This window comes from Naegleria lovaniensis, assembly GCF_003324165.1.
Source record: "Naegleria lovaniensis strain ATCC 30569 chromosome Unknown tig010, whole genome shotgun sequence".
NCBI classification, from domain to species: domain Eukaryota; phylum Heterolobosea; class Eutetramitea; order Acrasida; family Naegleriidae; genus Naegleria; species Naegleria lovaniensis.
Genome location: NW_025407832.1, coordinates 575,971 through 600,408, shown reverse-complemented (window position 1 = coordinate 600,408; position 24,438 = coordinate 575,971). Strand labels below are relative to the sequence as shown.

Genomic DNA, 24,438 nt, shown 5'->3' with positions numbered 1-24,438 from the left:
AATGCCTGTGTTCATATAAGTAATATTCAAGGGTTGTTTGGAATTACATGCGTTTCTTCTTTTCCGTTGGTTTGACAGCAGCAAATTTAGATTTCGTGTTGCACTTAAATTTGCAAACCTGTTGAGGTCTGAAAAACAAATGTTTTCATTTGCGCTTTTATGGATCCAATTAATGCACACACTGCAATGTTCAATAAATCACGCTACTACACGCTCCCATAAAATGCTTTTGCAAAAGAATACTCGGTTTTGGACCCACAAGCTTGTAATCATGGTGGACATCATTCACAAGTCGAAGCATAATTTCCTTTTTCATTGCATTCTTTTCATCTACGCTCAAGTTTTCCAAATGGTCATTAATGTATTGATCACAACAATAAGTCACGTTCTCTGCCGAAATATTAAGTAGATCTTCTTCAGACAATTCTTCATGATCAATGTGCATTTTACATTGCACAGGACATGCTAACCACATCATTATGAGGTTATTAAGACTTATTATATAATTATCAGTAAAGAATTGTGAAACAACGCTGCTGTGCACAATCATGTCAGTGAGATGAGGAAATCTTTTCAACTTCCATCCTAGCTCAGCATCATACTTGTCAATATTCCCTCTGGTCTTGATGGTAAGTCTCTTTAGATTGGAAAGATGAGACAGAACTGTAAAGAGAGTTGCATCAAATTCTCCAAGGTCGAGAGTGAGAGAGGACAGCTTGGAAAGTTGTGGTACAAATTGTTTCATCAATTCAATAATGTTGCAATGGATGTCATCCACCACAGACAACTTCAATTCCCGTAAATTTTCTGCACATCCCTCAAGGAAGAATCGAGGCACGGTTTCTGAAGAAATTCTGGCTAAATGAAGCGCTTTCAGTTTTTTGAATGAAATATCGCTACTTGATAATGAGAATGGAGAATGCTCTTCTTCTTTGGGAGATGGCAATTTTACATGTTCAATATCTGGTGGTAAGCATCTCACAAGTCGTTCAATGACTAGCCCAGGTATTGTAATTTCATCCTTAATTTTCAATACTTTAAGTTGATCCAAGTTATGAAAAGTGATAAAATCCGAATGAGCGCTGTTGCTAATAGTGACACTTCTAATAGCAAAATACTGTAGGTTTTTGCAGAATTTGGTAATTAACGCCACGGAGCGAAGTGTGAGAGAAGGACAAAGCATTGACAATACTCTCAAACTGCTGTTAAAGGCTCCACCAATTTTTAGCATTTCGCTGATCGAGTCGTCTGTAAGTCGTTGTTTTCCAGTGTCATAGAGTATCAAAACTTCCAAATATTTACAATACTTGGAAAGAGAAAGAAGCATTTCTTTCTGTATATCACCTCTTAGTTTGCAAACTCTGAGATTTGGTGCTGATTGACATATTTTAAGGAAAAACTGTTTGGCAATTGGGGCTGTATTGCCAATGTAGAGATCAAAGATTTTGAGTTTAACTAATTCAAAATCAGGCTTGAAAATATGTACTCCAGTGATCGACATTAATGAAGGGTTGAAAACAGTTGTAGATGATGAGCTACCAACACTGTTACTATCTCTAGTAATACTAAGGTTGGCAGTGCCACTGGTGGCCACAGGAGCAAAGAAAGGAATACCCTTAGGTGAAAAGAGTAATTGAGGAGGTTGAGTATGTGTAGATTCCGGGCTAATAGATGTTGGACCGAGATTGGCACAATCATACACAATGGTAGAGTCATACTGAAAATTAAATTTGAGAGTTTCCAGTTGAAAGGAGAAGGGTATTAGAATCTGCTCAATAAGGTCACGAATGTCTAATTGATAGCTGTAGCCAAATATCAATGTTTTTAAAAAGTTACAATATGTTCTTGCATATCTTAATAGGAGACGTGTACTGGACATGGTCGAACAATTCACTTCAATATGCTCAAAATTACATTTGCTAAATAAATTTTCAATCGTTACATCTTCATGAGCTGCTGATGTCGTTGTTGAATCCACAGAGGGTATGTGATTCGATGGAAGACGAGCCTGTAGAATGGCCTTCCTCTTTCTTCCTAATGAAGTAGAGGCTGTTACTCCACTGGTATTGTTGGAAATATCAATCCCTCCAACAGCAAGTGTCCGAAGTTTTTTCTTCTTTAAAAACCAGGCACAATCAAAGATGCAACTGGAAACATGCTTGATGTGAGGTGCAAAACCAATAGATGAATGTTGTTGTGGGGACGTATTTACAATGCAGCTCCATCCTCTGTGGGAGAAAATCAAATGGTAAAAGTGTCTAGATATTCTGCAAATTACTTTGAAACGTTCCAAAGGAGTACAAAATTGAATAATGTAAATTTGAAGCTCTTCGGGAAGGCTGAGAACTTGAATATGGGGAAGATGAAAAGAGGGAGATGATGTGCGAGGCGGAGATGAAGAAGCATCATGATGGTGAGGTCCATCGCTGTTCCATAGTTTTTGCAGCATGATTTAGTAATTACTAATCTAGAGAGAAACGAGCAGTGATTGAATAATTGGGGAGGAAATTTAAATTACGAAATAATAGTGGTGAATAATTCCAAATAGAAAGAATGCCTTCGGAACATGTAGAAACTTGGAAATACTAGACAAAAAACTATTGTTTGATTATTGTTATAATACTACTGATAGAATAGAATTGCAACCACAAATGATGAATCGCCCGAAAGATTTTAAATGTACATTAATTTTTTTTAAATCCGAAATAAAAAGCCTTGCGTGTTTTGTTCGTGGAACCAAAAACTGCAAATACAAAAAGGAACCAAAAACATTGAGAGACTTTCATGTACCTCTGTAGTGCTAGTTCCTCTTCCACTGTTACAACCAACAGAAAGATAGCAACCATCCTACTTGTAGAAATAAATTCCATTTACTGATTCACGGTCAATGCAATTCCGCTCATTCTCTCTGCAAATTGAAGCGTCCTTAATGACTCATTGAAACACATCTGGCTCGGAGCAATATGAGGAATCATACACACAATGGCATGCTTATCCCTGAATACATTCGACATGAAATAGGTAAGCTTGGTATCTCTGTAGGGTACATGTTGAGCTTGTCCATTCATATTGGGTTTGGCACTCCGATTACGGAGACTCTCCATCACATTACCCAAAGCCGACAAGGATTTGTTAATATGTTTCGTTTCACTATCGGTTATGGGATTTGAGGCTGAACTGGTATTGATCTTCTCACTACCGGCCAAATCAATCAAATACATGGTGGAAGTAATTGTGTTGTTATTGTTCGTCATGCCATTAATGGGTTGATTCGAGTCATCCTCATCTTCCTGCATGAGAGTCGTTTCGCTTTGATAAAATGTTTTTGTAATTCCAATTTGAACAATGAGATGAGATCGAGAACTTCGATGATTTTGAAGAGTGGATGCTACTGCTCGGTTCTTTTGTGCGAATACGAGGCATTGAATGGCTTCTTGCACATCATTGCAAACTACTTCACGAAGACCTTGAGCAATAATCTTCTTGGTTTGAGGATCCATTTTGAGATCCAATTTGTTGTCGCTGGACCGTAACAAATCAATACAAGTTTCATTGTAAATCTCAAGACAGCTCAAAGCAATGGACATTTCACATAGGGATTGGTCTTTTTGCTTTTGATGGTACAAGTCTTGAAGAATGTATTGTTGAATTCCGATTTCTTCACCACTTCCTTGCATGGTGAACTGAATGTGTTCAAAATGATATGTTCAATAATAATAGGAATGCATCATCATTGTAAATTATGAGATACACGTCATGAAATTGCAATAACTTACTGTCTTTCCTGTACCAGTTTGTCCATATGCAAAAATTGATACATTGTAGCCATCCAAAACAGATTTTGTCAATGGTGAAATTTCTTCATCGTAAAGTCTGATGATATGCAGCATGGAGGATGCGTGTGTGTCACATGGTTTTAAAATCCATACAAATACAAGCACTACTTACTGTCTTTGATGAATATTTGGACCAATAATTCGATCGAATTGGAATTGTCTATAGTTTTGTTTGGTAATCTTTTCAGATTCTGGAGGTGCCATCTCTTGACTTGGTACTTTGGGAAAGAAGAGTAATTGTTGAGAATTCTTTGAGAAGCGTACCACTGAAAAATCTCCTTGTTGAACCTCGTGTTGCAATAATGGTCTCACCCGAACAAATATTCTGATGGCTCCTTTCAATAATTGCAATTCATTGTAGTATTGCTGGCGAAGTTTCATTTCGTGGAGTAACATTTTGTTGATGCGTTGATTTTCCTGAACGAGTTTCTCAATGTCTTGCTTGAGTATTTCAATCTCACGGTTGGCATGCATGCTCACTCGTTGACTTGCTCGATTTCTGCATTGTTGAAGAACCAGATTAAAGTTGGCCACTGGAATTTGATTAATTTGATCAATGATGAGGGATTTGAGAAGTGTATGTGCTTCAAAGCATTCTTTAGAGTCTTCAAGCCATGATTGTTCGAGTCCGATTGGAGGATCGTTGAAATCAATCGAGATGTTGCTTTGGGCTGCAGCAGAAGGATGCGTGTTGTGTGAAGGGAAGGACATTTTTTTTTGAAATTTGTTGTTAACAGATAGTTTTTTGAGAAGCGGGAACTTTGAAAAGGGCGCGAAAAACAACCGATTCAAGATCCTGGAAGATTTTTGTAGTCACAACCAGATTGTTTTTCGCATGTCATCAATGATATACAAGGAATGAGTGCCTTTCCAATAAGATCCAGATCTAACCCAGATCTTACAAACATTTCCATTGGTTGGAGTGCCTGAACAACAACGACAATTGTGAAAAAAAAATGTTGAAAAGAACCAAACAGCAACAACAAGACGAAGACGAACATTCAAATAACTCTTCCACAAAGAAAATTAAAGGAACAGAGGATGATCATTCTACATTCAACCAACACGGCATGTACTTGTCATGGTTAGATCCTCTCATTACTCACCATATTCTTTCCTTTCTCGAGAATGACCCGATGACGCAATTTAATTTTTGCATCATCAACCAACATGTTTTTCACATGACCTTCCATGATGATCAACTCTTACATTGCGTCTCGTTTTTGAAATTTGCTAAACAATATTTTCAAGATCAGGATGCACAATTTGCAAGCAACTTCTTGTATCGGCTGGAAGGAGCCATGAGAAATTTTGAAATCTGTCACTTGCCAATCAACAAAAAGATGGGTCTTGTCTTTGGAAATGCTGACGATGCTTGGTCCTATGCCGAGTATGATTTTGAGAGTGACCTCGAGAGCTTGACTGAGGAACAGCGAAGATTTTTCAAACAAGGTCACATTGAGCTTGTGAATTTTCACGTTGCTCGTGGACATTCTGTATTTTATGTCAGTGCTGATTTCAAATTGAAAAAGAAAAACACAGCAAATGACTATTTCCAAATTTCTCTATCGGGATTTGAGATGATGGGTGGTAGAACGTATGAAAACACTCATGTATTTCGTTTGGATTTGGAAAATGGTGAAATGTTGGTGCGAAGGGCGTTTAACACGAGCGAAGATGAACTAAATGGAATTATTTGTGATTGGAAAAACATTCATCGAGTCATGGAAGAATGTGAAATTGGAACTTCTTTGAATAATAACTTTAAGGAACTTTTTGATTTGATGGTCACAGCATGTGGAGCTTCCAATCCAAAACATGCTCAGTTTTCATGGCTACTGGATGAAGACAAGGCTCGATCCATCTCGGAAGATGAAGATCCATGTGAAATGGATGAAATGGTTTGTAGCTGGCACTGTAACTATTTGGAAGATGAACCATGCAAGGCCAATGAATTGTTAGAAAAATTCTTTAAGCAACATTCCATGTTCCCAATGGAAAACAAGATCAATCAAAACTCTCTTCCATTACATTTATTACTTGCTCTACACAAAAGAGTTTTGCGTATGTGTTGTGTGAATTGTGACGACAGGGATGGCCGTAACGAGGATGATGAACAGCCACAAGAACTTGCATTCAAACAACAAGTGATGGATCGAATTATTCGAGCTTCAGAACTTGGTGTTCAAGATTTTATCATGAACGAATATTCGAATTTCTCAACAGACCGTATTTCTTGCACGTTTTCAAAGAAAAACACCACAGGAAGCTTTTCTCTCTATTACAATGGGAAATTGGCTCCCAATTATGCAGACTCGACTTATAAACATGTTTCCATTTACATGGTCGATCATGACGATACAATGTCGAATCCATTACCAATTGGTTACTCGAATTATCCATCGGAGGACGAGGACAAGGAAGAAGCATCTGCTCATTGGAAACTTTTTCCAGCAACTATTGAGAAAGTCAAAACATGGCTAGGTCTTTCAGATCATGAATTCAATTCCAAATCTAATTTTCATGTGATATCACTAGTTTCATGCATGATGGATCATGCCAAACAAAGTAAGAAGAACAATGTACTCGTTGAAATGTATGACTTTTACATTGGTAGTCTTGAAGTGGTTGTTACAACACCGTGGCATGGCTCTTCGAACATTGACTCTATTCTGGAACAACAACTGGAACACGATGAAAAGGACGACTTCGAGCTCCAAGTTTGTTAGATTTCTGAATTAATAAGTTTGTAAAGGTTTTTTACAAAGAACCGGTATAGTTCTCAACTATTACCAGAGACCAAACATTGCAAATAATTTCTTGTTGAAGGACCGGTGAAGATCCACACTTACAAATAGGTCAAGTATTTTGTCAACAGTTCGTACCTGAATGACTCGTCGTTTGTAAATAGAGATGGAGAAAGTACCCTGTAACGTTTCGTGTGTGATACGTATGTTCCACCATCACACGTTCGAGAGACCAGACTTGTATTTCCAAACTCGATTCGGTAATTCCAAACATGTACTTTTGCGGTGTGATTCCCACATTCCAATGATGATGTATTTTTTTGGAGCGATTTGAACAAATGCATGATGAGGGAAATATGCACAACAACATTCTAGCCGTTTCAGAACGACCTGAAGGAGCAATTTATCAAAAGCAAAAAAACATTAGAACTCGATACCGAGTCGTCAGCAAGGCTAGTGTTGTCGTTTGACGAGATATATACACACACACACCATCTCCTTTCGCATCTTGTCTGAGTGTAATATTGTGTTGCGCTCTGCAGAGATCATACAACGCAAGTTTTTAGTTTGAAACACCTTTATTATTTCCAAATTTGAATGCTCAGAGTGGAAGCAATGCAAATGCTATCGTCAAGAACGAGTAACTCATCGGGTCTTCACCCCTCCTCCAATGAGATCAACACCAATTTACTCCATGTACATTTGGAACCACGTCGTAAGAAAAGTATCACAACGACTAAGGACGATGATGACTGCAGCGTCGGCAGTGATGATGGTACCTATTACTCTGGTAGTTCTCCTTCCTTTTCTCCAACGAACCTCTCATGCTCCTCTCCATCCTCGCCTTCCTCATCATCGTTGACCACAAGTTGGGTACAAGAAATGTGTGAGGCTTGTAAAATGGGTGATGAATTTCTTCTCCATGAGTTGATCGATGAACGAGAGGAGGCTCGTTCCAAGGTATCCGAATCAGAGTTCAAGAAGAATTATAATATCAATGAGTTGGATAAAAGTTCAAAGAGAAGTGCTCTCCATTGGGCCATGTCTGGTAATCATGTCAATGTAGTAATTATCCTCTTGTCCTTATTTACATCATCGAGTTCAGACACAATGCTCGATGTTAACGTTCGAGATGGGCGAAATGGAGCAACTCCCATGCATTTAGCCGTTGCCAATGAATCTCTTGATTGTATCAAACTTTTTGTAAATACTTCCTACGTACGCTCTAAACTGGAACAATCAGCAAAAGATTGTTATGGAAATACATTCTTTCACGTTGCCTTTCGATTGAAGAAGTGGCAAGTGATGGAAACGCTCATTCAACTTTTTGGAAATGATATTATCAATTCTAGGAAATCTAACTCTGAGACATGTCTGCATGTGGCTGCCAAGAATGCTGACGTGAAGGGAATCAAATGGTTACTGAGCCATGGTGCAAAGATTCATTTGAAAGATGAAAATGGTAGACGACCACTAGCGAGCGCAGTGTTTTTCTATAGAGAGGATTGTCATGTGGAAGGAATGGTCGACAGTAGCAATTCCACAAAGAAGTCCACCATGTCAGGTTATAATTATGCTGATTTGTCGGTGAAACCCTTCAAGATTGGAGAATCGATCACAACTCAGAAATCAGAAAAACTAAGTGTGCCACTCAAGCCAATGAATGGAAAGTTTCCCAATTCAAGACTGCATCCAGAGAGGCAGCATGGAAACTATGACACTCTATTCACTCAAGAGGAGGTTAACAGATTACAACGAACGTTAATGTATACCTTACTTTTGAACGAAGAAGTGTATACTTTATCTGGAGGCAGTTCCAAGAAATGGTTAAAGAGTGAAAGTGACCAAGCTTCAGACGGAACCAGTTTGTTCCATTTGGCTTGTCTCAACGGAAATAAGGAATTTATTTCTGCCTTTGCCTTAATGTTTGACAAAGCTCATCTCCAATTCCTTCTAGAAAAACGAGACTCCAAAACCAAGTACAACTCTCTCCATTTCGCATGTGAGGGAGGGCATTTTGAAGTTTTGGAATTATTAACCACTCTGTTAAAAGATATGCTTCCAAATGTAGAACAATTCAAACAATATATCAACGCTAAAGATCAGCAATTGGAAACACCGGTTCACAAAGCAGCTCGTAAATTGGCCTCCCTAATAGAAGAAAACTCGAATACCATGACGTCAGACACTCAACGAGCCATTCATTGTGTGACACACCTCATGTATTCCCATGGAGCAGACATGAACGTTAAGAATTTACAAGGTGAAAAGCCAATTGACATACTGGACCAATGTGGATTCTTCACGTCTGGATTGTTCTTGTACATGAAAAAGTAAATAAAAGTGGAGAAGATGCGATGGGCCCGTTCGACAGTTGAATAGCAGTACGGTAGGGTGATTTGACAATAGTTGCCAAAACACATGAAGCGTCTAGCTGTTTCATCTCTTTCTTAAACTCCAAAAGTACACCCGAGATGCCGAGATGCACTCTTCATATTTTGATCGTCATATTGAGGAAGGAGAAAGAGATCAATGACTGTCCGAGAAATTAATGATTGTTACTGTCTTCAAAAATTACGAGTTCAAAGAGTTGAATGAATCATACTTTAAATTATAACTCAACCTTGTGCCCGCAATGACTTTCATCACTCCCTTTGGTACATCCAATCACTTCCGATTGGGACTACAAGGAAAATTGTCCAGATACCATCTTTGTGCCAATCTCAGCTGCCATTTTCATCTCATGCTATTTGATCATGTTTTCTGCGTGTATCATTGGATTGATCTGAAAACGAAAGAGTGGGCATATCATTTACAGAACCACCTCAGGAATGACCTTCACGATCGTATGCTCTGCTTTCTTTGAATTTGGAATGGTCTCTCGTTTTTTCATTGGACGAGACTCGTATCCATGCTTGATGTTCTCCATATTCTATTTCCTGGTTCCAGTGGTGTATACGGTACCGACCATGATGCGATTTTTGAGATTGTTCATCCAGCATCAAGTGAGTTTATACAAGGCACAATGTTTCTCCTTTCAATCTTTTTATTCTACCACTACCACTACGACTACTACCACTACAGCCACTACAGCCACTACTACGACTATTACTGCAAATCATTGGTATTCTATGGAGAAAAGCTCGCCTCTGGAACCACAGTTGGATGCTTTGAGTCAAGGTTCCTTTCAATTAGAAACACGACATAGATTATTGTTCAAAGCAAATGCATTTATGGAAAGTCATGCAATTTCAACCCTGGTACTTGTCGCTTGGAGTTCATGTATTTCTTTGGTTTTGTGTGGCTGTTGAAGAAGATAACAAATTTTTCTCGAATAGCAGAACGTTCTCACACAATCATTCACTCATGAGTTTTCGAGGATGTTATGCTCACAACTTGTCCTACGCGTGTCTGGAGTGTTTAGTGTTTTTTATTTGGTCATTGAACTTGTGTATGTGTCGGAGTGGTGCTTTTCAAAACAGATAAGGATACATGGTATATCAAACGAGAGGTATAGCTTCTCATACCCATTCAATTGGTTCTCTCAGTTTTATTTTCATTAGCCACTCTTTCTACCACGATCTTTGGTTTCTCTGTGTGGACACGATCATTCCGACTGGACTTATTACAATGCTCTATAGTGCTATTGATATGTTTGTGACAATTTTTCTTCCCATATGCTATGCGATCGCTAGTGACGCGAAACAACAATAACAACAGCAATCCTATCATTCAGAGTTGGAAATGATTTTAGGAAATAAGGAAAGTTTTGACACACTTCTCGATTTTAGTCGAAGAAGCTTTTGTCCTGAATGTGTACTCATTTTCAAACAAGTGGAAAGATTCAAAAAGACTACATCCATCACAAAACGAAAGCATATTGCTCTTCATAAAGTACAAAATTTTCTTGTGGAAAACAGTCCTCACGAACTAAATCTTCCCAATTTATCATTCATGAGAGAGGAACTTTTGTTTAAAATTCAAATGTATGACAATATTCCAAATAATTTATTTAATGAAATTGAGATGTTGTCATTGCACAACTTGACGGATTTGTATGAGAGATTGAAACGATCGAATGTAAAGATTAGAGAACTCTCCAACGAGTGGAAAAAAACATGTTTAGATCATGCAGAAAAACACACCTCTAAAGTTGTCATGGAGGTGTAAAGATGCCAGCTTTGTATTTGCTCATGCATTCTTTGACCTCATTACTACGTACAATTGTTACATGATGAGGAGAATATGAAGATCATTGAAATTTCTATTAATTCTACCGCTCCAATCGAAGGACCATCACAAGATTAATAAAAGAGAACCTATATCAGTCAAATATTGTTCGAAACATGGATACCGATCGTTGTTACTTAATTTCTTCGATGTAAAACGGTGTAAACCCAAGATGGGCGATAAATGTCTTATTCATCTTTCCCTCGCTTGTATTCTTTATATCACCTTAGTTTTGTGCAAAATTGATGGAGTTTATTACAAAGACATTTCTTGTTGGCATTTATATACAAAATAAGAAGAATGTCATGATGAAAAACAAAAACTCCAATTAAGGTAACAGCACTACGAGTGTAGATCATGAACAAATCCAATATTGTGCTGTGATTGTTTGAGAGGGATCCTATCCGCTCCATTACTTCTTGTACGTATCAATGTTGGTACAAACTTTCTTGTAGGTCTTACAGACTGATCTAGTAGCTCTCTTACGACAATACTTCTTACCACCAACAAATTGATACTTGGAACAGACCTTTTGACCCTTGGAGTAGTGAGCACAGACTCTCTTGAAGGACTTCTTGATACATCTTGGCTTGAGTTTCTTCTTTTGAGTACAGAATGGATAAGCCTTGTACTTGCAGCAAAAGTATTGCTTCTTATAGGCCTTACAAACTCTATACTTGACATTCTTCTTGCAATGAGTAGTTGGAGTCCACTTGGTACAGAATCTAACTCTCTTTTTGGCCACACAGTATTTACGAGTAACAGCCTTAATACATTTTCTACGATAGGCAACCTTCTTACTGAAACGAACTCGTTGATGACCCACGCAGTACTTCTTCTTGGCATAAACGACACAAATTTGATGCTTCTTAGGGATCAAGGATTGATGATAGTAATGATCGGTCCATCCCTTGTAGTGATTTCCAGAAACCTTCTTCCACTTTTGAATGGTCTTACTGATGGTCTTGTATTTGGCACAATATTGACGAACAGCATATCTATTACATCTCGTCTTATAAAAGTATTTGATCTTTGGAACGTAGGTAAAGAGAGTACATCTTGAGGAGGTATCATATCTGGTACACAAGAAATGATAAGCGTATTGATCGCACTTGTGGTTCTTTCCATACTTGTCGCAGCTTCTCTTCCAATGGAACTTCTTACAGAATTTGTGCTTGGTGGTCTTGCTGCAGACTTGTTTGTATCCGTGTCCGAGGCAGATTTTTCTTGGCTTGCTGTACTTGTCGCACTCTTTTTTTTGTTGTAATAACGAGAGAGATCATTGCGACGATGATGTTGTTGCAAACATTGAAAAAAGGGAGAGTTCAGGTCAACGAATTGAAATTTTAAAGAACTTGTCTACTTACTGTAAACCTTCTTATACAAATCACACTTTCCTTTACCAACTGTCTTCCATTGGCAACATTCCTTCTTGGTTCCTCTCCATTCATAATCCACACATTTGCCTTTGAGATACTTGTAATGAGTACATTTCTTGTAACAATGTTGAGGAGGCTTGTAAGTATCAGCACTGACAGCCATGACGCTCAATGCTACCAATAAGACGGCAACACCAAGTAGTTGTACAAGAGTATTTACACTTCTCATTTTGTTTTTTGCTTGTTTTTTGAGAAATGCAGAGAGTGCTGAGACAATTTATAGTGTTGAACAAGAGCCGATGGGCCACTGTCTTCAACACAGCATGACTTTTGAGAAAGCGTTCTCGAGAGTGTGACCAATATTGAATTGACACAAAGAATGAGCATTGTCCAAGTCATGCTTGGATATGGGTCTTCCCCAATTTTGAAACACGAAATGGCACCGTTTGAGGTTTTTTTGAGTTTCATCTTTCATGCTGGATTTGTTACTCCTTCTCTACAGAACAGTTTCCTCTCTCGGAAATGACAATTGAGGTCTCCTTCATTTACATGTTTCAAAAGTGGGGATCGTATCGGAGAGACAACTCAACTGGTCAAGCATAATGCAATTAGAATCAATCGTTGTTTTTGATGTGGGATTTCTCCAATTCGAAATACTTACCAATATCAACTGTTGGCCACTTCCAAAAAACAAGTCCTCGGAGGCACAGAAAATAAACAAACGCATTTAGAAATTTATGTTTTAATTTATGGAGGATGTTGTGGGATAATTTACTCTTTCTTCTTGGCACCACCTCTGACCTTGGCTCTCTCCTTACCACGGACAATGCTGGCTCTGTTCTTCTTTTCCTTCTTCAATCTTCTTCCTTCCTTCTTGACTTCAACAAGCTTGTTCTTGACCAACTTGTGCTTTGGTTCGACGAGTTTGACATCTTGAACGGAATCATAGATTGAAGCAAATCCAGTAGTCTTACCACCACCGAACTTTGTTCTGAATCCACCCAAAACAATGGTTTGTGGATTGTTAACCTTGTATTTTTCGGCAAGCTTTTCCTTCAATTGAGCAGATGAGAGTTGAACTTGTCCTGGATGGAGAATATCAACAACAAATTGCTTTCTGTTGAGGAGTCTATTTGTGAAGAACTTTCTGGTCTTGATAGTGATTTTTCCCTTTGTCATTGTCAATGAGTAATGGGTTTTGGCGTATTTTTTTTCAACGAAAATTTTAAAAAAACTTGGTCATCCGAAAATTATTGTTTACAATGCGAAGAAAATGCCTTCGAGTTTACTCGTCTTCGACCAAAATATTTACACCTTCATCGATTAGAGTTTGTTTGACCTTCTTAAACATTTCCTCAGGATTGGATCTTCTTGTGCTTGGTACTGTCACTGTCTCAAAGTCTTGAAGTACGTGTTCCAACACATCGTTTTCAGATATTTCTTCGTCCTCTTCGTCATCTTCCATTTCATCAACGTGCTTTTCTTTTTTACCTTCATCATCGTACAACTCTTCCATGTCTGATAATTCTTCATCTTCTTCGTCTTCATCCATGTCTTCTTCTTCTTCGTCCTCATCGATATAATCTTTCACTCTGTGAAGCGAAGACTTTCTTCCTGGTTTTGGAGAAATTGAATCCATTTCGTCAGAGTCACGGTGGCTTTGCGCATGATGCTTGTCAGAATTCTTAGTGGCTATAGTAATTAAACGTTGGATAAGATCGTCATCTTCCTCATTGATATCCTTAAAGTCTTTCATGCCATAGGATAAATTATGAGTGGGAATAATATCTGGTTGCTTTTTGTAACATTGAACAATTTCTTCCAAAGTTCGATCTTCGTCAGAGAACAATTTCAAGCAATCGCCCAGAGACATGTTTTGTAAAGCTTTCCAGTCGTATGTTGGGGTTCTAAAATTAATACGTTGTCTGAATTTCTTGACAAGGTAGGCATGTTTAGGGAGCGGTCTGTTTTCAATAACAATGTTGGGAATGACAGTCTTGTTAGATAGAGGTTGAACAATGGAGGGTGACAATAGAGCAGGAGTAAATGAAGAAGGGGTAGTGATGACTGGAGTTTGGGCAATAGTGACAGCCTTTTCCTTTTTAGAGGTTTTTGGCGTCTTAAAGGTGGTTGGAACAGCATCAACAGCAGCTTTTGCTTGTGCCTTTTCCTTCTTTTTGTCTTTCCTTGGAGTCTCTTCATCATTGGAAGAAACTGACTCATCGTCTCTACTGTAGGAAGATGATAATGAGGAGGGGTCAATAAAGGATTGAGTAGCATCATGGTTAGATTCAATGGATTTTGGTCGATTTTCAGGATTAGGGTCAGGTGTATATGTTGGAAATTGCCAGTAAGCACATGGTTGAATCATTGGAACCCATCCAAGGTCAATATCTTTGCTGTAAGGATTGGTTGGAGGAAGAGCCTTTTTCTTTTTTGAAGGTTTTGGTTGTGAGGTTTGTGATGGTTTCTTCTTCTTGTCTGAAGGTTTTGATGGGGTTTCAGGTTCCATAAATGAATCAATATCAGCAGCTGAAGAAGAGGCCCTAGTTTCTCTCTTATTGGATTTTGGTTGTTGAGCGGCAGAGGTGGATGATACATCTTTGAAAGTTTTTGATCTCAAGGGTTGTACCTTGTCCTTTGATAAATTAAAAAGGCGTTTGGATTCCTTAGCTTCTTTTGATGATGAAGTGAAATAATTGACGGTGTTGGAATGCAACAAGTCAAAATCATTGACAAATTGATCAATGGTTTTGTAGTGCACATTTTTACAATTGTCAATGATGGTTGACAGGCTCATTGGATGCTTAACTTTCTCCTTGTAATTAGGATGAATGCTTTCATCAACGTTATTCCAAAAATATTTGCTTTTGTCTTGAGCCTTCAGCTCCTCTGCAATTTTAAGCAAATGGTAACAGAGAGAGTTTCTAGGGAGTGTGGTGGTCTCTTCTTCCGACTCCTCTTCCTCGTTGAGAGCAGACAAGTCATATTTTGGAGCTCCTGTTTTTACAACAGAAATCTCATTAAAATAATTTGCAACAAATGTAGGAGTAAGGTCTGATTTCTGGTGTTTTCCAAAATGAGTAACCATGTCCTTTTTCCACTTTCTAAACCACCGTTGTTGTCTGTTGGCCTCCTTTGAGAAAATTGAATCTTGTGAGTTAAATAACTTGCAATTGTCATAGATACGATCCACATCGTCCTCAAAGTCTCTCCAATTTTCATAGCTCTTGGCATCTATTTTGCCTTTCATCGTGGAAAGGTCCATAGGCTCTTTTATAGTTTCATGATATCCAGGAACATCCTTGCCAACAGGAGTCTTAAATATTGAATATTCGTCAATATCATTCAGCTTATTCCAAATGAGATTAATTAGAGAATATAAAGAATCTTTCTCCAACTCTGGAAAATCAAGATCTGTTATACGAACACGATCTCTCCACTTTGTGGAAGGTTTTGACTTAGGCGTCTTCTTCTTATCCGAAGACTTCTTAGGAGTAGTGATGTCAGTGGTTTCACTCGACTCTACGTTGGCTGAAGCTTCTTCTGCCTGTTGTTCAAGCCCATTCTTCTCTTCGTTGTCTTCTTTTGCAACAGCTTTCTTTTCCTTCTTCTTTTTCTTTGGCTTTTTGTCTTTTGTCTCTTCGCTCTGCTCTTCTTTTTCTTCTTTTTTCTTCTTCTTTGACTTCTTTTCTTTTGGCTCTTCGTTTTGGTCAGAAATCTTAATAGTAATTTTTGGGGCAGCTTTGGAGCCTCCTTTTGAGAACTTTGTTTTCATTTGTTGTGTCAATCCCTTTGCAAACTCTCCAATTCTGACGGCTTCATTATGGTAAATGGAACCAGGAAGATTGAACTTGGTAGCATTTGCAAAAACTCGATTCAAATATTTCTCAAACTTGCTAATTGAAATATGCTTTTCAATCACTTTCTTTCTAAGAGTGGCAAAATCCATGGGTTTTTTGATTAGTTCGTGATATCCTGGTACCGTAAGAGGAACTGGTTCGTGGAAAATAGAATATGAATCCTCAAATTTCAGAATATCTAATATCTGAGTCATACACTCTTCAGCAGAACTGGTGTCACTTGTTAGTGGAGTAATAATTTTGTCGTCATTAGAAAAACTAGAAAGTTCCTTTGAAGAAATGGCGCGTAGTTTTTCTGCTTGTTTGTGAATAGGTGACCCTGCTCCGTTGTAAGTTTCCGCATTTTGATAGATCAACTCAAGGTCAGCTTTGAAACGAGCAACAGTGTCATATTTTCCTTGAAGTAAATTAGATTTAAGTGTTGATAAATCCATTGGGTTGTTGATTGTCTTCAGGTAAATCTCGTCTTGCACAGGATACCAAAAGATTTGTTTTTTGTCAGCTTTGAAAAGTTTCTCAATAATTTCATCCAACACAACTACCAAATCCTTCGGAGGCTCACTCTTTTTAGATTTCGTCTTTTTCTTCTTCTTTTCTGGTTCCAAGTCATCCACTGCTTGTGTTGTTGTCTCGGAGTCTCCGAGTTTGATCTTTACTTTGAGTGTTTTCGTATCAGTACTACCATTGTCGTCTCCACCCAAGCCATCATCAGATCCTTTTTTACGTTTTTTGCGTTTTTCCTCTTTGCGATGGGAGGCATGGTCTACACCGTTCAGAGGCTCTTTGTCATCTTCCATATTTTTTATTTCACCAGAATTTAAATTCTGGAGGTTGCCATCACCCGATGATGCAGCAGAAGATTTCTTCTTTTTGCTTGGCATTTCTCGTTTGTGGTAACGTTAAATATTTTTTTAAAGTCGACGGGAAGCGGACAAGGCAAGCGAATTTTTTGGTTCCTGCCTAGATTGAAGTGGTTTGTTGGGTGTTGTTGTTTGTATGATGACGATGATGAGAGAAGAATCAAGTGAGAAAGTCTGAGGCAAACAACTATGAAAGGACGAAAATGTTGTTGTAAATTTTTGAATTAGCGAAGAAAAAATGCTATCATCACGACCAATTAGTTTTTTGCGCAGAGGTATGTTCGCAGATGAAAGATTTCTCTTCATCCTTTCACCATCTTTACTCTGTTGTTATTATTATTTGTAATAGCCAATGGAAGTTTTGCATTGATGTACGTACAAGGAGTTGAGTTGAATTTCATGTGTTAATAATAATTCTTATCGAATTTGAATATCAAACATTTTCATCATCATATTCATCATAACAACAACAAAACAACAGAAGCCAATTCAAAAATCAAAAATTTAATGCATCAACATATTTAAAAGGAAAAGAATCCGAACCAATTAATAACACTATCGGATACTTCCTTTCACAAAATGCTAGACAAATGCCATACGCCAACGCTTTGAAGTGTGCTCATCAGAATGTCAATTGGTCATTTTCCACTCTTAAAGTGAGTATCATGTTGTTTGCCTGGATATATTCAACTACATTATTGGTGATTATAACAATTTTATTTCGAATAGAAACACGCAGAAGCTTTGGCTTGCGGATTGGTTGAATTGGGATTGAGACCTGGAGATAGATTGGCCTTGATTCAAGGAATGAACGCTGAAAATATTGTTGCCTTGTTGGCATGTGCCAAGATTGGTGCTGTTCTCGTTCCACTTCCAGACATCAAAGCTGCTAAAGATTTGACGTAAGTATATTCACAACATATTTTGGAAAATAGAGTATATTCATTGACATTATGTAGTCGATTCATTGAGCTTGTCAGACCAAGAGTTGTTGTTTCTGCAACAAAGATCGGAACTAAAAACTATTACAAAATGATTAGAGAAGTTGTTCCAGAACTGAGTTTATCTGAATTGCATCTTCCTTTCAAATCTAAAAAGTTCCCATTCTGCAAGCAAATTCTTTTTACTGACATGAAGGAAAAACCAAAGGAAGGAACTTATCAATTGAAGGATTATTTGGTGTATGGTCCATTCGGATATTACGAGACACCTCTTCGTAGAATTGCTATGGAATTGGATTCAACTAATCCTGGATTGATTTTATTTAATGACAAGAATCCTGATAAGGCTACAAGCGCCGTTTATTCTCACAAGAACATCCTCAACGCTGGTCTCACTATTGCAAATACTCTCGGACTGAAGCAAGGAGACCGTGTGATGGTTCCAAAATATACCACTTCACCAACAGGATCAATCATGGGTAACTTCTCTGCTTTTGTTTCAGGAGGTGTAATTGTTTATCCAGCAGAAGAATATTCTGCTTCAAACACTCTTTCTATGTTGTCAAAAGAGCAATGTACTACTCTTTTTGCAGAACCACAAGAATTGGAAGAATTGTTGAATCATGCTGATTTCTCAAAGAATACATATGACCATCTCAAGAATGTAGTAATTTGTACTCCTCTTGGATTTGACTCTTCAACCATTGTCGGATTACTCGGTCAAAAATTACCACAAGTTAAATCTTGGGTTGTTAGCGGTTTGGAGGAAACATCTGGTATTTTAACTATCAATGGAAAGCTTGTTGACAATGCTGAGGTGAAGGTTGTGGATGGCTCTCTTCAAGTTAAAGGTCCATTGGTCGCCACTGGAAAATGGCAAGATATTGGTCATGTTGGCTTTGAAACAAACGAAGATGGATGGGTCAACACAAAATTCCAAAACGCCAAGATTGAAGGCAACAATTTGATTATTGCTTAAATTATGATTACCCAACTCTCAACACTGGACACTTGGTCTATTTGCAATATTAATAAATTTAACACTCATTGGTTTTTTTTACAGAAGTGTGTTGCTAGATATCATGATGGTAAAGATCGCACTAGCGCACACTTCCTCAATTTAAAGTTCTAAGGAGCCAACTCATAAAAAATGGGGCAGAGGTTCTCGGATTACTTCCACAGCTTTTTCAACCCAAAGAATGTTGATGATTTTGTTCCGAGTGAAATTAGATATGACCTCAATAACAAGAAGTCTGATGCATTGGTCATTTTGTTCATAGGAACAGGTAAGTTAGTTATTACAACTTTTCATGACTACTTAAACTTGAATTACAAAAAGGGGAATCTGGAAAAAGTACCTTAATCAAGAATATTAGGCACTTGACCAATCCCACGATGTGTAACTATGAGCTGATCAATATCCGATCCACCATTCTTTACGGAATGGGAAAATGTATTTTTTCCCTAATGCATCATGTTGGGCTTGATTTTGTTAGCACGGATTGCACGTTAGAAGACATTTTGAGGTTTAAAAACCGTTTCATGCATGATGAGGTTCTGCAAGAGGCCTATCGTCAACGACACTTGTTTCATTTTCCAATTGAGAATTTCATGAGCTTGTTAGACAAGATCGAGAGTGTTTGGAAATTGAATATTGGCGTTTTGGAAGATTTAGAGCGATATATGAAAGTATGTTGTGCATTACTTCAAAGCAATTGCTCTAATTGCTCTTCATGAATGAACACAATATGCAGACTTGTGGAGTGATTGAGAATGAATTCAAACTCCCTCAAACCTCTTTGATCTGCATTGACACTGAGGGTCAACGATGTGGACGTAAAAGTAAGTACACATCATTTGTGAAGCATTGTTGGTATATACAGATAAATCATTTAGAATGGGTACACGCCTATCACAAATGTGATTGTATATTTTATGTCATTTCCTTATCGGAATTTAATCAGTGTTGTTATGAAGGTAAGTGAGAGGTTATGACGAGAGTAGTACTAGCTCAAAGTTTTGAATTGTAAACGAACGAACAAAACGCAGATGACTGTACATGTAGAATGGAAGACTCATTGGGATGTTTTCAAAAAACTCTCAACGACCCTTTGTTTCCCTGTGACAAACCTCTGTATTTAATCTTTAATAAGGTCGATGTATTGGATTCCAAAATTTCGAATGGATTTGATCTTACTTGTAAATTTCCAGAACAAACTCAGTTGAAAGGATTTAAAAGGCACGAGCGTTATAATTGTAATACATCCCTGCATCCAGTCGCTACATCGTTGTATGATGTTTCACGCTTGGACCATGACACTCTCTCGCAAATATTTTCATTCCTTACTCCTTCAGAACTTTTCAACTGCATGCAAGTTTCGAAAGAATTCTTCAGGCTGGCAAGGTCTGATTTCATTTGGTTTCAACAATGCAGATTTCAACATCCGTTTATTTCACACAACATGGCTATGCAAAATATTGAGATGCATTGCTCGAACTTTGAGGAGAAGCTTCTTGAGGAGAGTTCTGTGTTTTACACCTACTACAAACGAAAAGGATTTGTTTTGGAGAACTCAATAGCTTTTATGGCTGAACTTTTCAAGCAACATATTCCATCTTTTGTAAATTACCGTGGATGCGTGGTAACCAATGCATTAGATTACCGACAGACTTCTGAAACTCTGGTCAATTTGGCTCAAGCATTCGATGTCAACATTAAACTCGATTGACAATGAATCAATTGAACAAGCTTAAATCAAAGCTGCTTGAGTGCTTTACTGGCATGCCTGTCAAACTACTCTTCGTCAGAAATAATTTCTTCGATTGGATCTTCAAATTCGTCATCTGATGCAAAAGATTCAATTTCCTCATCACTTGATTCCACCACTACTGTTTCTGGCTCCTCTTTTTTAAGATAGTCTGTTATGGTGGAATTCTTCATTGTGGTGGAACTTCCTTTTTTCTTTAATGTCAAGGGCTTCTTTTCTGATGTTTCAGCTTTGGGTTCCGTCTTTGTTTTGGATGTTTTCTTTTTTGATTTGGGTTTTTCAAAAGCGCTTTCCTCAGTGTCAGAATTCCCTTTGTTTAATTCTTTCCATTTGTTGTAAATGGCCATTGCTATTCCAATAAATAAATCGCTCGCTTGAATACACACGATTCATCAATTTACCTACCTTTTGGGCCTATTATTTTCTTTCCGTTATGAATCACACACTTCTTTCCTCGATAGGTGGTCCATCGTACTTTATCGGATTTTTCAATTTTCTTTGGAGTAGTGGTTGATGATTTTCTGTATCGTTTCGTGCTGGATTTCTTTTCCGATGATGATGATTTTCGTTCATATTTACGACTATTTGGTTTTACATCTACACTGGTATTACTGGATTTAGAGGAACTACTGGATGATCCAGTGGTACTATGGCTACTGCTACTACTACTACTTTTTGAGGATGTCGTCTTTCGTTTGAACATGTTCGCATAATCAATAGCAGAGGCTCCACTCTTTTGTAAATCCCGAACTCCAACAAAATTTCGTTTTGTGGTCAGTGAGCCCGAGGTTGATGATGCAGCATTCTCAGCCTTGACGGAATGCTCTTGTTTGACTTTGAATGGCGGCATTTTTTCCAGTGTTTATTTGAATGAATTGCACTGTCTTGAAATTCCACAATCAATTCATTCATCACTTTCGTGTGGAGAGTTTAATGGATCAGCGTCATCATCACTATCTTCGTCTTCATTGTCACTTTCAGCTTGTTGTTCATTTTCCACTACTTTCAACTGGTCGACAAAATTTGAACAATCAAAAAATGAAAAATTTCGCAACCATTGATTAAACCATCCGATTTCATCCGTGGGTATCATGTTCTTTTTAGGATTCCAACTCTGTTTGGGAATGATCAATTCATCGTTAGAAAGCTGCAGGTACTCTCTTACGAGTTGTTTCACACGTGGTTGAATGATTTTGTTGCGAGAAATTAGAGTGATTGGATCTGATAAGGAATAAGGAACTGTGGCGAGAAGAGTAGAATTAAAGGAAAAACAGGAATATCCTCCAGATTGGTATTCAACATCCTTAAAGTCAGTCATTAATGTGAACTTGAAGAATGTGGTCTTGTTGGGAGGAAAGTAGATCCCTTCAAGGTGGTCAATCAAGAGCAAGGTGTTGCTTGAATATCCTCCTCCACAGCCCTCACCAGCATCAATGTAGGTTATTTCTGGATTCTTGGTCAATATATAAAATTTTGAAGTGAACTTTGTCCTATGATTATCCTTTTCTGATTTGTGTTCTTTCGTATCTTCATCTGAATCATAGGCGACCGTTTTACCATCTTCTTCTTTGATAATTTCAGTATCTTTGGGAGAAGAAGCGTTACAATTGTCAAAAGAGAAACGTAAATAAGGTATTTCACATTTGTTTGAGAAGAATTTTGCTCTTAGTAGAAGATAAGGCTTGGAAATTACATGGTCATAAGGCTTGCTCGTTGGAAACAACAATTCCCAAATACTTTTCCACAAATTTTCATCGTTCATAATACATGCATTCCAATGTTTGCAGCAGTACAAGGGTCCATTCAAAATTCTTTCTACAGGTGAGAGAAAAGAGAGAATGGCAAGAACAATTTCCTCGGGAATATTTGAAATTAACTTCAACATTTTTCTTCGGAGTGTCTTGGAATACATTTCAATGAATTGCTTCAATTCGATGGGGTGCAAATCCTCGAGTAAGTTGGCATCAATTTTGACATACTTTCGGAATGCAGAGTGTTCTGGAATTTCTTCTTTGTCATCGTGTTCAGTGGATGGAATTTCCTTTCGTTTCATTTTTTTCATTTCCACTTCGAGAAGGAATCAAAGATTACAATTCATGAGTGGTGGTGTCAATGTAAAAGTACTGAAAGATGGACTTGTAGAACGAGTCATCAAGAGAGGACGAGCCACCTAATAATGTTTCCCAATACTCATCTTCATTAAATTCGCCGTTTCTCACTCGTGTCAACAAGTCTTGATTGTACTTGCGAATGTAAAGATTACACAAATACTTTTTTCGATCGATGGAGAACATGGGAGGGGGTGGTTTTTCAGGAGTTTCAATTGAAATGACTCTTGTTGGTGTAATTATGCTTTGAACACTTGAGGATGATTTGAGAACTCCTTTTCTTCGTTTTTGGGTACCACTTGTATGAGCAACTTTCTTCCCAAATGTCTTGATGCACTCTTCTTCTGAAGGAATGGAAGAATCATGTATAAGAATCATCATGTTTAACTCTGTAGCAAAAACTGGATGATTAATAAACATCGATCTCAGTAATTCAAATAAAGAGGGGCTAGTTATTGACATGAGTGATTTTTCTTTTTTCCACTTCAAGTGACATTGTTCAATACTTACTGTAATTTTAAATAGTAGCTCATGTCATGTATTTCTTCAATTCCAAGTTTCTCCTCTTTTTCAATAATGGAAAACAATTCATGAAGTGTCTTGCTAGAGTTCATTTGTTTCCTTCTTTCCACGACCATGTCTTGTTTTGATTTAACCCACTTACTCAATTCATCATATTGCACAGGAACCTCATCGAGATCGTAGGCACTCAATGTTGAAACTGATTTTAGGAATTCTTTTTTGGCTCTTCTCACACACTCAAACACTTCTGACGAGGTGTCCAGGCCAGGAATTGAGCTGATTGCATATTCTCCCTGTACAAGCTCATAGATGCATCGTTCCTTGTCCTTGTTGGAATAAAAATACAATCCTTTCGAAAGATCTCCAACAATGAAGTTAAAACCATCCAAGTTTCTTGTCTTGATTGCAATTTTTTGTAAATATTCAATTGGAGTGAGTGGAGAATGAAGAAAATCTTTCACTAGCAACAGTTTGGTGTCATGCTTCATTTTAGTCAAATGGTCAAACTTCAATTCTTTCCTTCTTTCAGACTTTTTTGATGTAGATTTGACCATCTCAGAGTCACATGAGGACATCACACTTGGAGATCCTGTTGACTCTCGTGGTGTTTCTTTAACAACTTCCTCGTCGTCATCGTATCTTTGAAAAACTGCTTCTGGTAAATCAATGTTAAATTTTCGACACTTTTCTTGAAATGAAGCATTAAAATCAGCTCCTCTGTCCACTTCTATCATGATTGCAATTTTCCCAGTATTGGTCAAGCCAAACCAACAGGGTACCTCACTATGGAGATATAATTGTTCCTTAACCTCACTTACAAATAATCCATTAGAAAAATCTAAATGGTTTGGCATTATTTTCTGTGGATCAATGCTTAAAAAGTAAGGCTCTACACATGGCTGATCTGTATAATTATTTCTTTTGAAAATATATTGATACCATTAATCATCGGAAAGAATAATTATTTTCAATGATCGAAAATTCGGAATACACTTCTATCCATTTAAATTCATCCCTACTAGGAATAGATACCTACTTGTTGATCAGTATGAGTGTTGTATAGAACGGATTCTTCGGTTGATATGAAATCAATAGTCGAGACATTTTTTCAATCGGGATAAGAAGAAATACAACATTTCCCAGATTCCAAATTAAAATCCAAGAAACCCAATGAATCATCGGAA

The 24,438-nt window shown here is 37.7% G+C and overlaps 13 protein-coding genes across 13 annotated transcripts; 5 read left to right on the top strand and 8 right to left on the bottom strand.

The window, feature by feature from the left end:
• Nucleotides 1-190: 190 nt before the first annotated feature.
• C9374_000675 (uncharacterized protein) lies at nucleotides 191-2,449 on the bottom strand (the record flags this gene model as incomplete). Its single annotated transcript, XM_044696644.1, has 1 exon — nucleotides 191-2,449. The coding sequence occupies one exon, from the start codon at nucleotides 2,447-2,449 to the stop codon at nucleotides 191-193; it is 2,259 nt and encodes a 752-aa protein (XP_044552503.1).
• Nucleotides 2,450-2,870: 421 nt separating this feature from the next.
• On the bottom strand, nucleotides 2,871-4,547 carry C9374_000674 (uncharacterized protein; the record flags this gene model as incomplete). Its single annotated transcript, XM_044696633.1, has 3 exons — nucleotides 2,871-3,683; nucleotides 3,777-3,873; nucleotides 3,949-4,547. 3 exons carry the CDS (start codon nucleotides 4,545-4,547, stop codon nucleotides 2,871-2,873), a joined length of 1,509 nt encoding a protein of 502 aa, XP_044552502.1.
• A 245-nt stretch (nucleotides 4,548-4,792) lies between these two features.
• C9374_000673 (uncharacterized protein) lies at nucleotides 4,793-6,565 on the top strand (the record flags this gene model as incomplete). The annotated part of the gene is made up of 1 exon (XM_044696622.1): nucleotides 4,793-6,565. One exon carries the CDS (start codon nucleotides 4,793-4,795, stop codon nucleotides 6,563-6,565), a length of 1,773 nt encoding a protein of 590 aa, XP_044552501.1.
• A 615-nt stretch (nucleotides 6,566-7,180) lies between these two features.
• C9374_000672 (uncharacterized protein) lies at nucleotides 7,181-8,920 on the top strand (the record flags this gene model as incomplete). Its single annotated transcript, XM_044696611.1, has 1 exon — nucleotides 7,181-8,920. One exon carries the CDS (start codon nucleotides 7,181-7,183, stop codon nucleotides 8,918-8,920), a length of 1,740 nt encoding a protein of 579 aa, XP_044552500.1.
• A 494-nt stretch (nucleotides 8,921-9,414) lies between these two features.
• C9374_000671 (uncharacterized protein) lies at nucleotides 9,415-10,753 on the top strand (the record flags this gene model as incomplete). Its single annotated transcript, XM_044696600.1, has 2 exons — nucleotides 9,415-9,843; nucleotides 10,304-10,753. The coding sequence occupies 2 exons, from the start codon at nucleotides 9,415-9,417 to the stop codon at nucleotides 10,751-10,753; spliced, it is 879 nt and encodes a 292-aa protein (XP_044552499.1).
• A 472-nt stretch (nucleotides 10,754-11,225) lies between these two features.
• C9374_000670 (uncharacterized protein) lies at nucleotides 11,226-12,421 on the bottom strand (the record flags this gene model as incomplete). The annotated part of the gene is made up of 2 exons (XM_044696589.1): nucleotides 11,226-12,064; nucleotides 12,181-12,421. 2 exons carry the CDS (start codon nucleotides 12,419-12,421, stop codon nucleotides 11,226-11,228), a joined length of 1,080 nt encoding a protein of 359 aa, XP_044552498.1.
• Nucleotides 12,422-12,963: 542 nt separating this feature from the next.
• On the bottom strand, nucleotides 12,964-13,371 carry C9374_000669 (uncharacterized protein; the record flags this gene model as incomplete). Its single annotated transcript, XM_044696577.1, has 1 exon — nucleotides 12,964-13,371. The coding sequence occupies one exon, from the start codon at nucleotides 13,369-13,371 to the stop codon at nucleotides 12,964-12,966; it is 408 nt and encodes a 135-aa protein (XP_044552497.1).
• A 106-nt stretch (nucleotides 13,372-13,477) lies between these two features.
• Nucleotides 13,478-16,936, bottom strand: C9374_000668 (uncharacterized protein; the record flags this gene model as incomplete). The annotated part of the gene is made up of 1 exon (XM_044696566.1): nucleotides 13,478-16,936. The coding sequence occupies one exon, from the start codon at nucleotides 16,934-16,936 to the stop codon at nucleotides 13,478-13,480; it is 3,459 nt and encodes a 1,152-aa protein (XP_044552496.1).
• Nucleotides 16,937-17,153: 217 nt separating this feature from the next.
• Nucleotides 17,154-18,835, top strand: C9374_000667 (uncharacterized protein; the record flags this gene model as incomplete). The annotated part of the gene is made up of 5 exons (XM_044696555.1): nucleotides 17,154-17,190; nucleotides 17,265-17,286; nucleotides 17,397-17,571; nucleotides 17,645-17,817; nucleotides 17,875-18,835. 5 exons carry the CDS (start codon nucleotides 17,154-17,156, stop codon nucleotides 18,833-18,835), a joined length of 1,368 nt encoding a protein of 455 aa, XP_044552495.1.
• A 171-nt stretch (nucleotides 18,836-19,006) lies between these two features.
• Nucleotides 19,007-20,585, top strand: C9374_000666 (uncharacterized protein; the record flags this gene model as incomplete). Its single annotated transcript, XM_044696544.1, has 5 exons — nucleotides 19,007-19,142; nucleotides 19,196-19,545; nucleotides 19,611-19,698; nucleotides 19,753-19,833; nucleotides 19,906-20,585. The coding sequence occupies 5 exons, from the start codon at nucleotides 19,007-19,009 to the stop codon at nucleotides 20,583-20,585; spliced, it is 1,335 nt and encodes a 444-aa protein (XP_044552494.1).
• A 65-nt stretch (nucleotides 20,586-20,650) lies between these two features.
• On the bottom strand, nucleotides 20,651-21,474 carry C9374_000665 (uncharacterized protein; the record flags this gene model as incomplete). Its single annotated transcript, XM_044696533.1, has 2 exons — nucleotides 20,651-20,973; nucleotides 21,030-21,474. 2 exons carry the CDS (start codon nucleotides 21,472-21,474, stop codon nucleotides 20,651-20,653), a joined length of 768 nt encoding a protein of 255 aa, XP_044552493.1.
• Nucleotides 21,475-21,528: 54 nt separating this feature from the next.
• On the bottom strand, nucleotides 21,529-22,677 carry C9374_000664 (uncharacterized protein; the record flags this gene model as incomplete). The annotated part of the gene is made up of 1 exon (XM_044696522.1): nucleotides 21,529-22,677. One exon carries the CDS (start codon nucleotides 22,675-22,677, stop codon nucleotides 21,529-21,531), a length of 1,149 nt encoding a protein of 382 aa, XP_044552492.1.
• A 34-nt stretch (nucleotides 22,678-22,711) lies between these two features.
• C9374_000663 (uncharacterized protein) lies at nucleotides 22,712-24,358 on the bottom strand (the record flags this gene model as incomplete). The annotated part of the gene is made up of 3 exons (XM_044696511.1): nucleotides 22,712-23,180; nucleotides 23,243-24,172; nucleotides 24,291-24,358. The coding sequence occupies 3 exons, from the start codon at nucleotides 24,356-24,358 to the stop codon at nucleotides 22,712-22,714; spliced, it is 1,467 nt and encodes a 488-aa protein (XP_044552491.1).
• Between the last annotated feature and the right edge of the window lie 80 nt (nucleotides 24,359-24,438).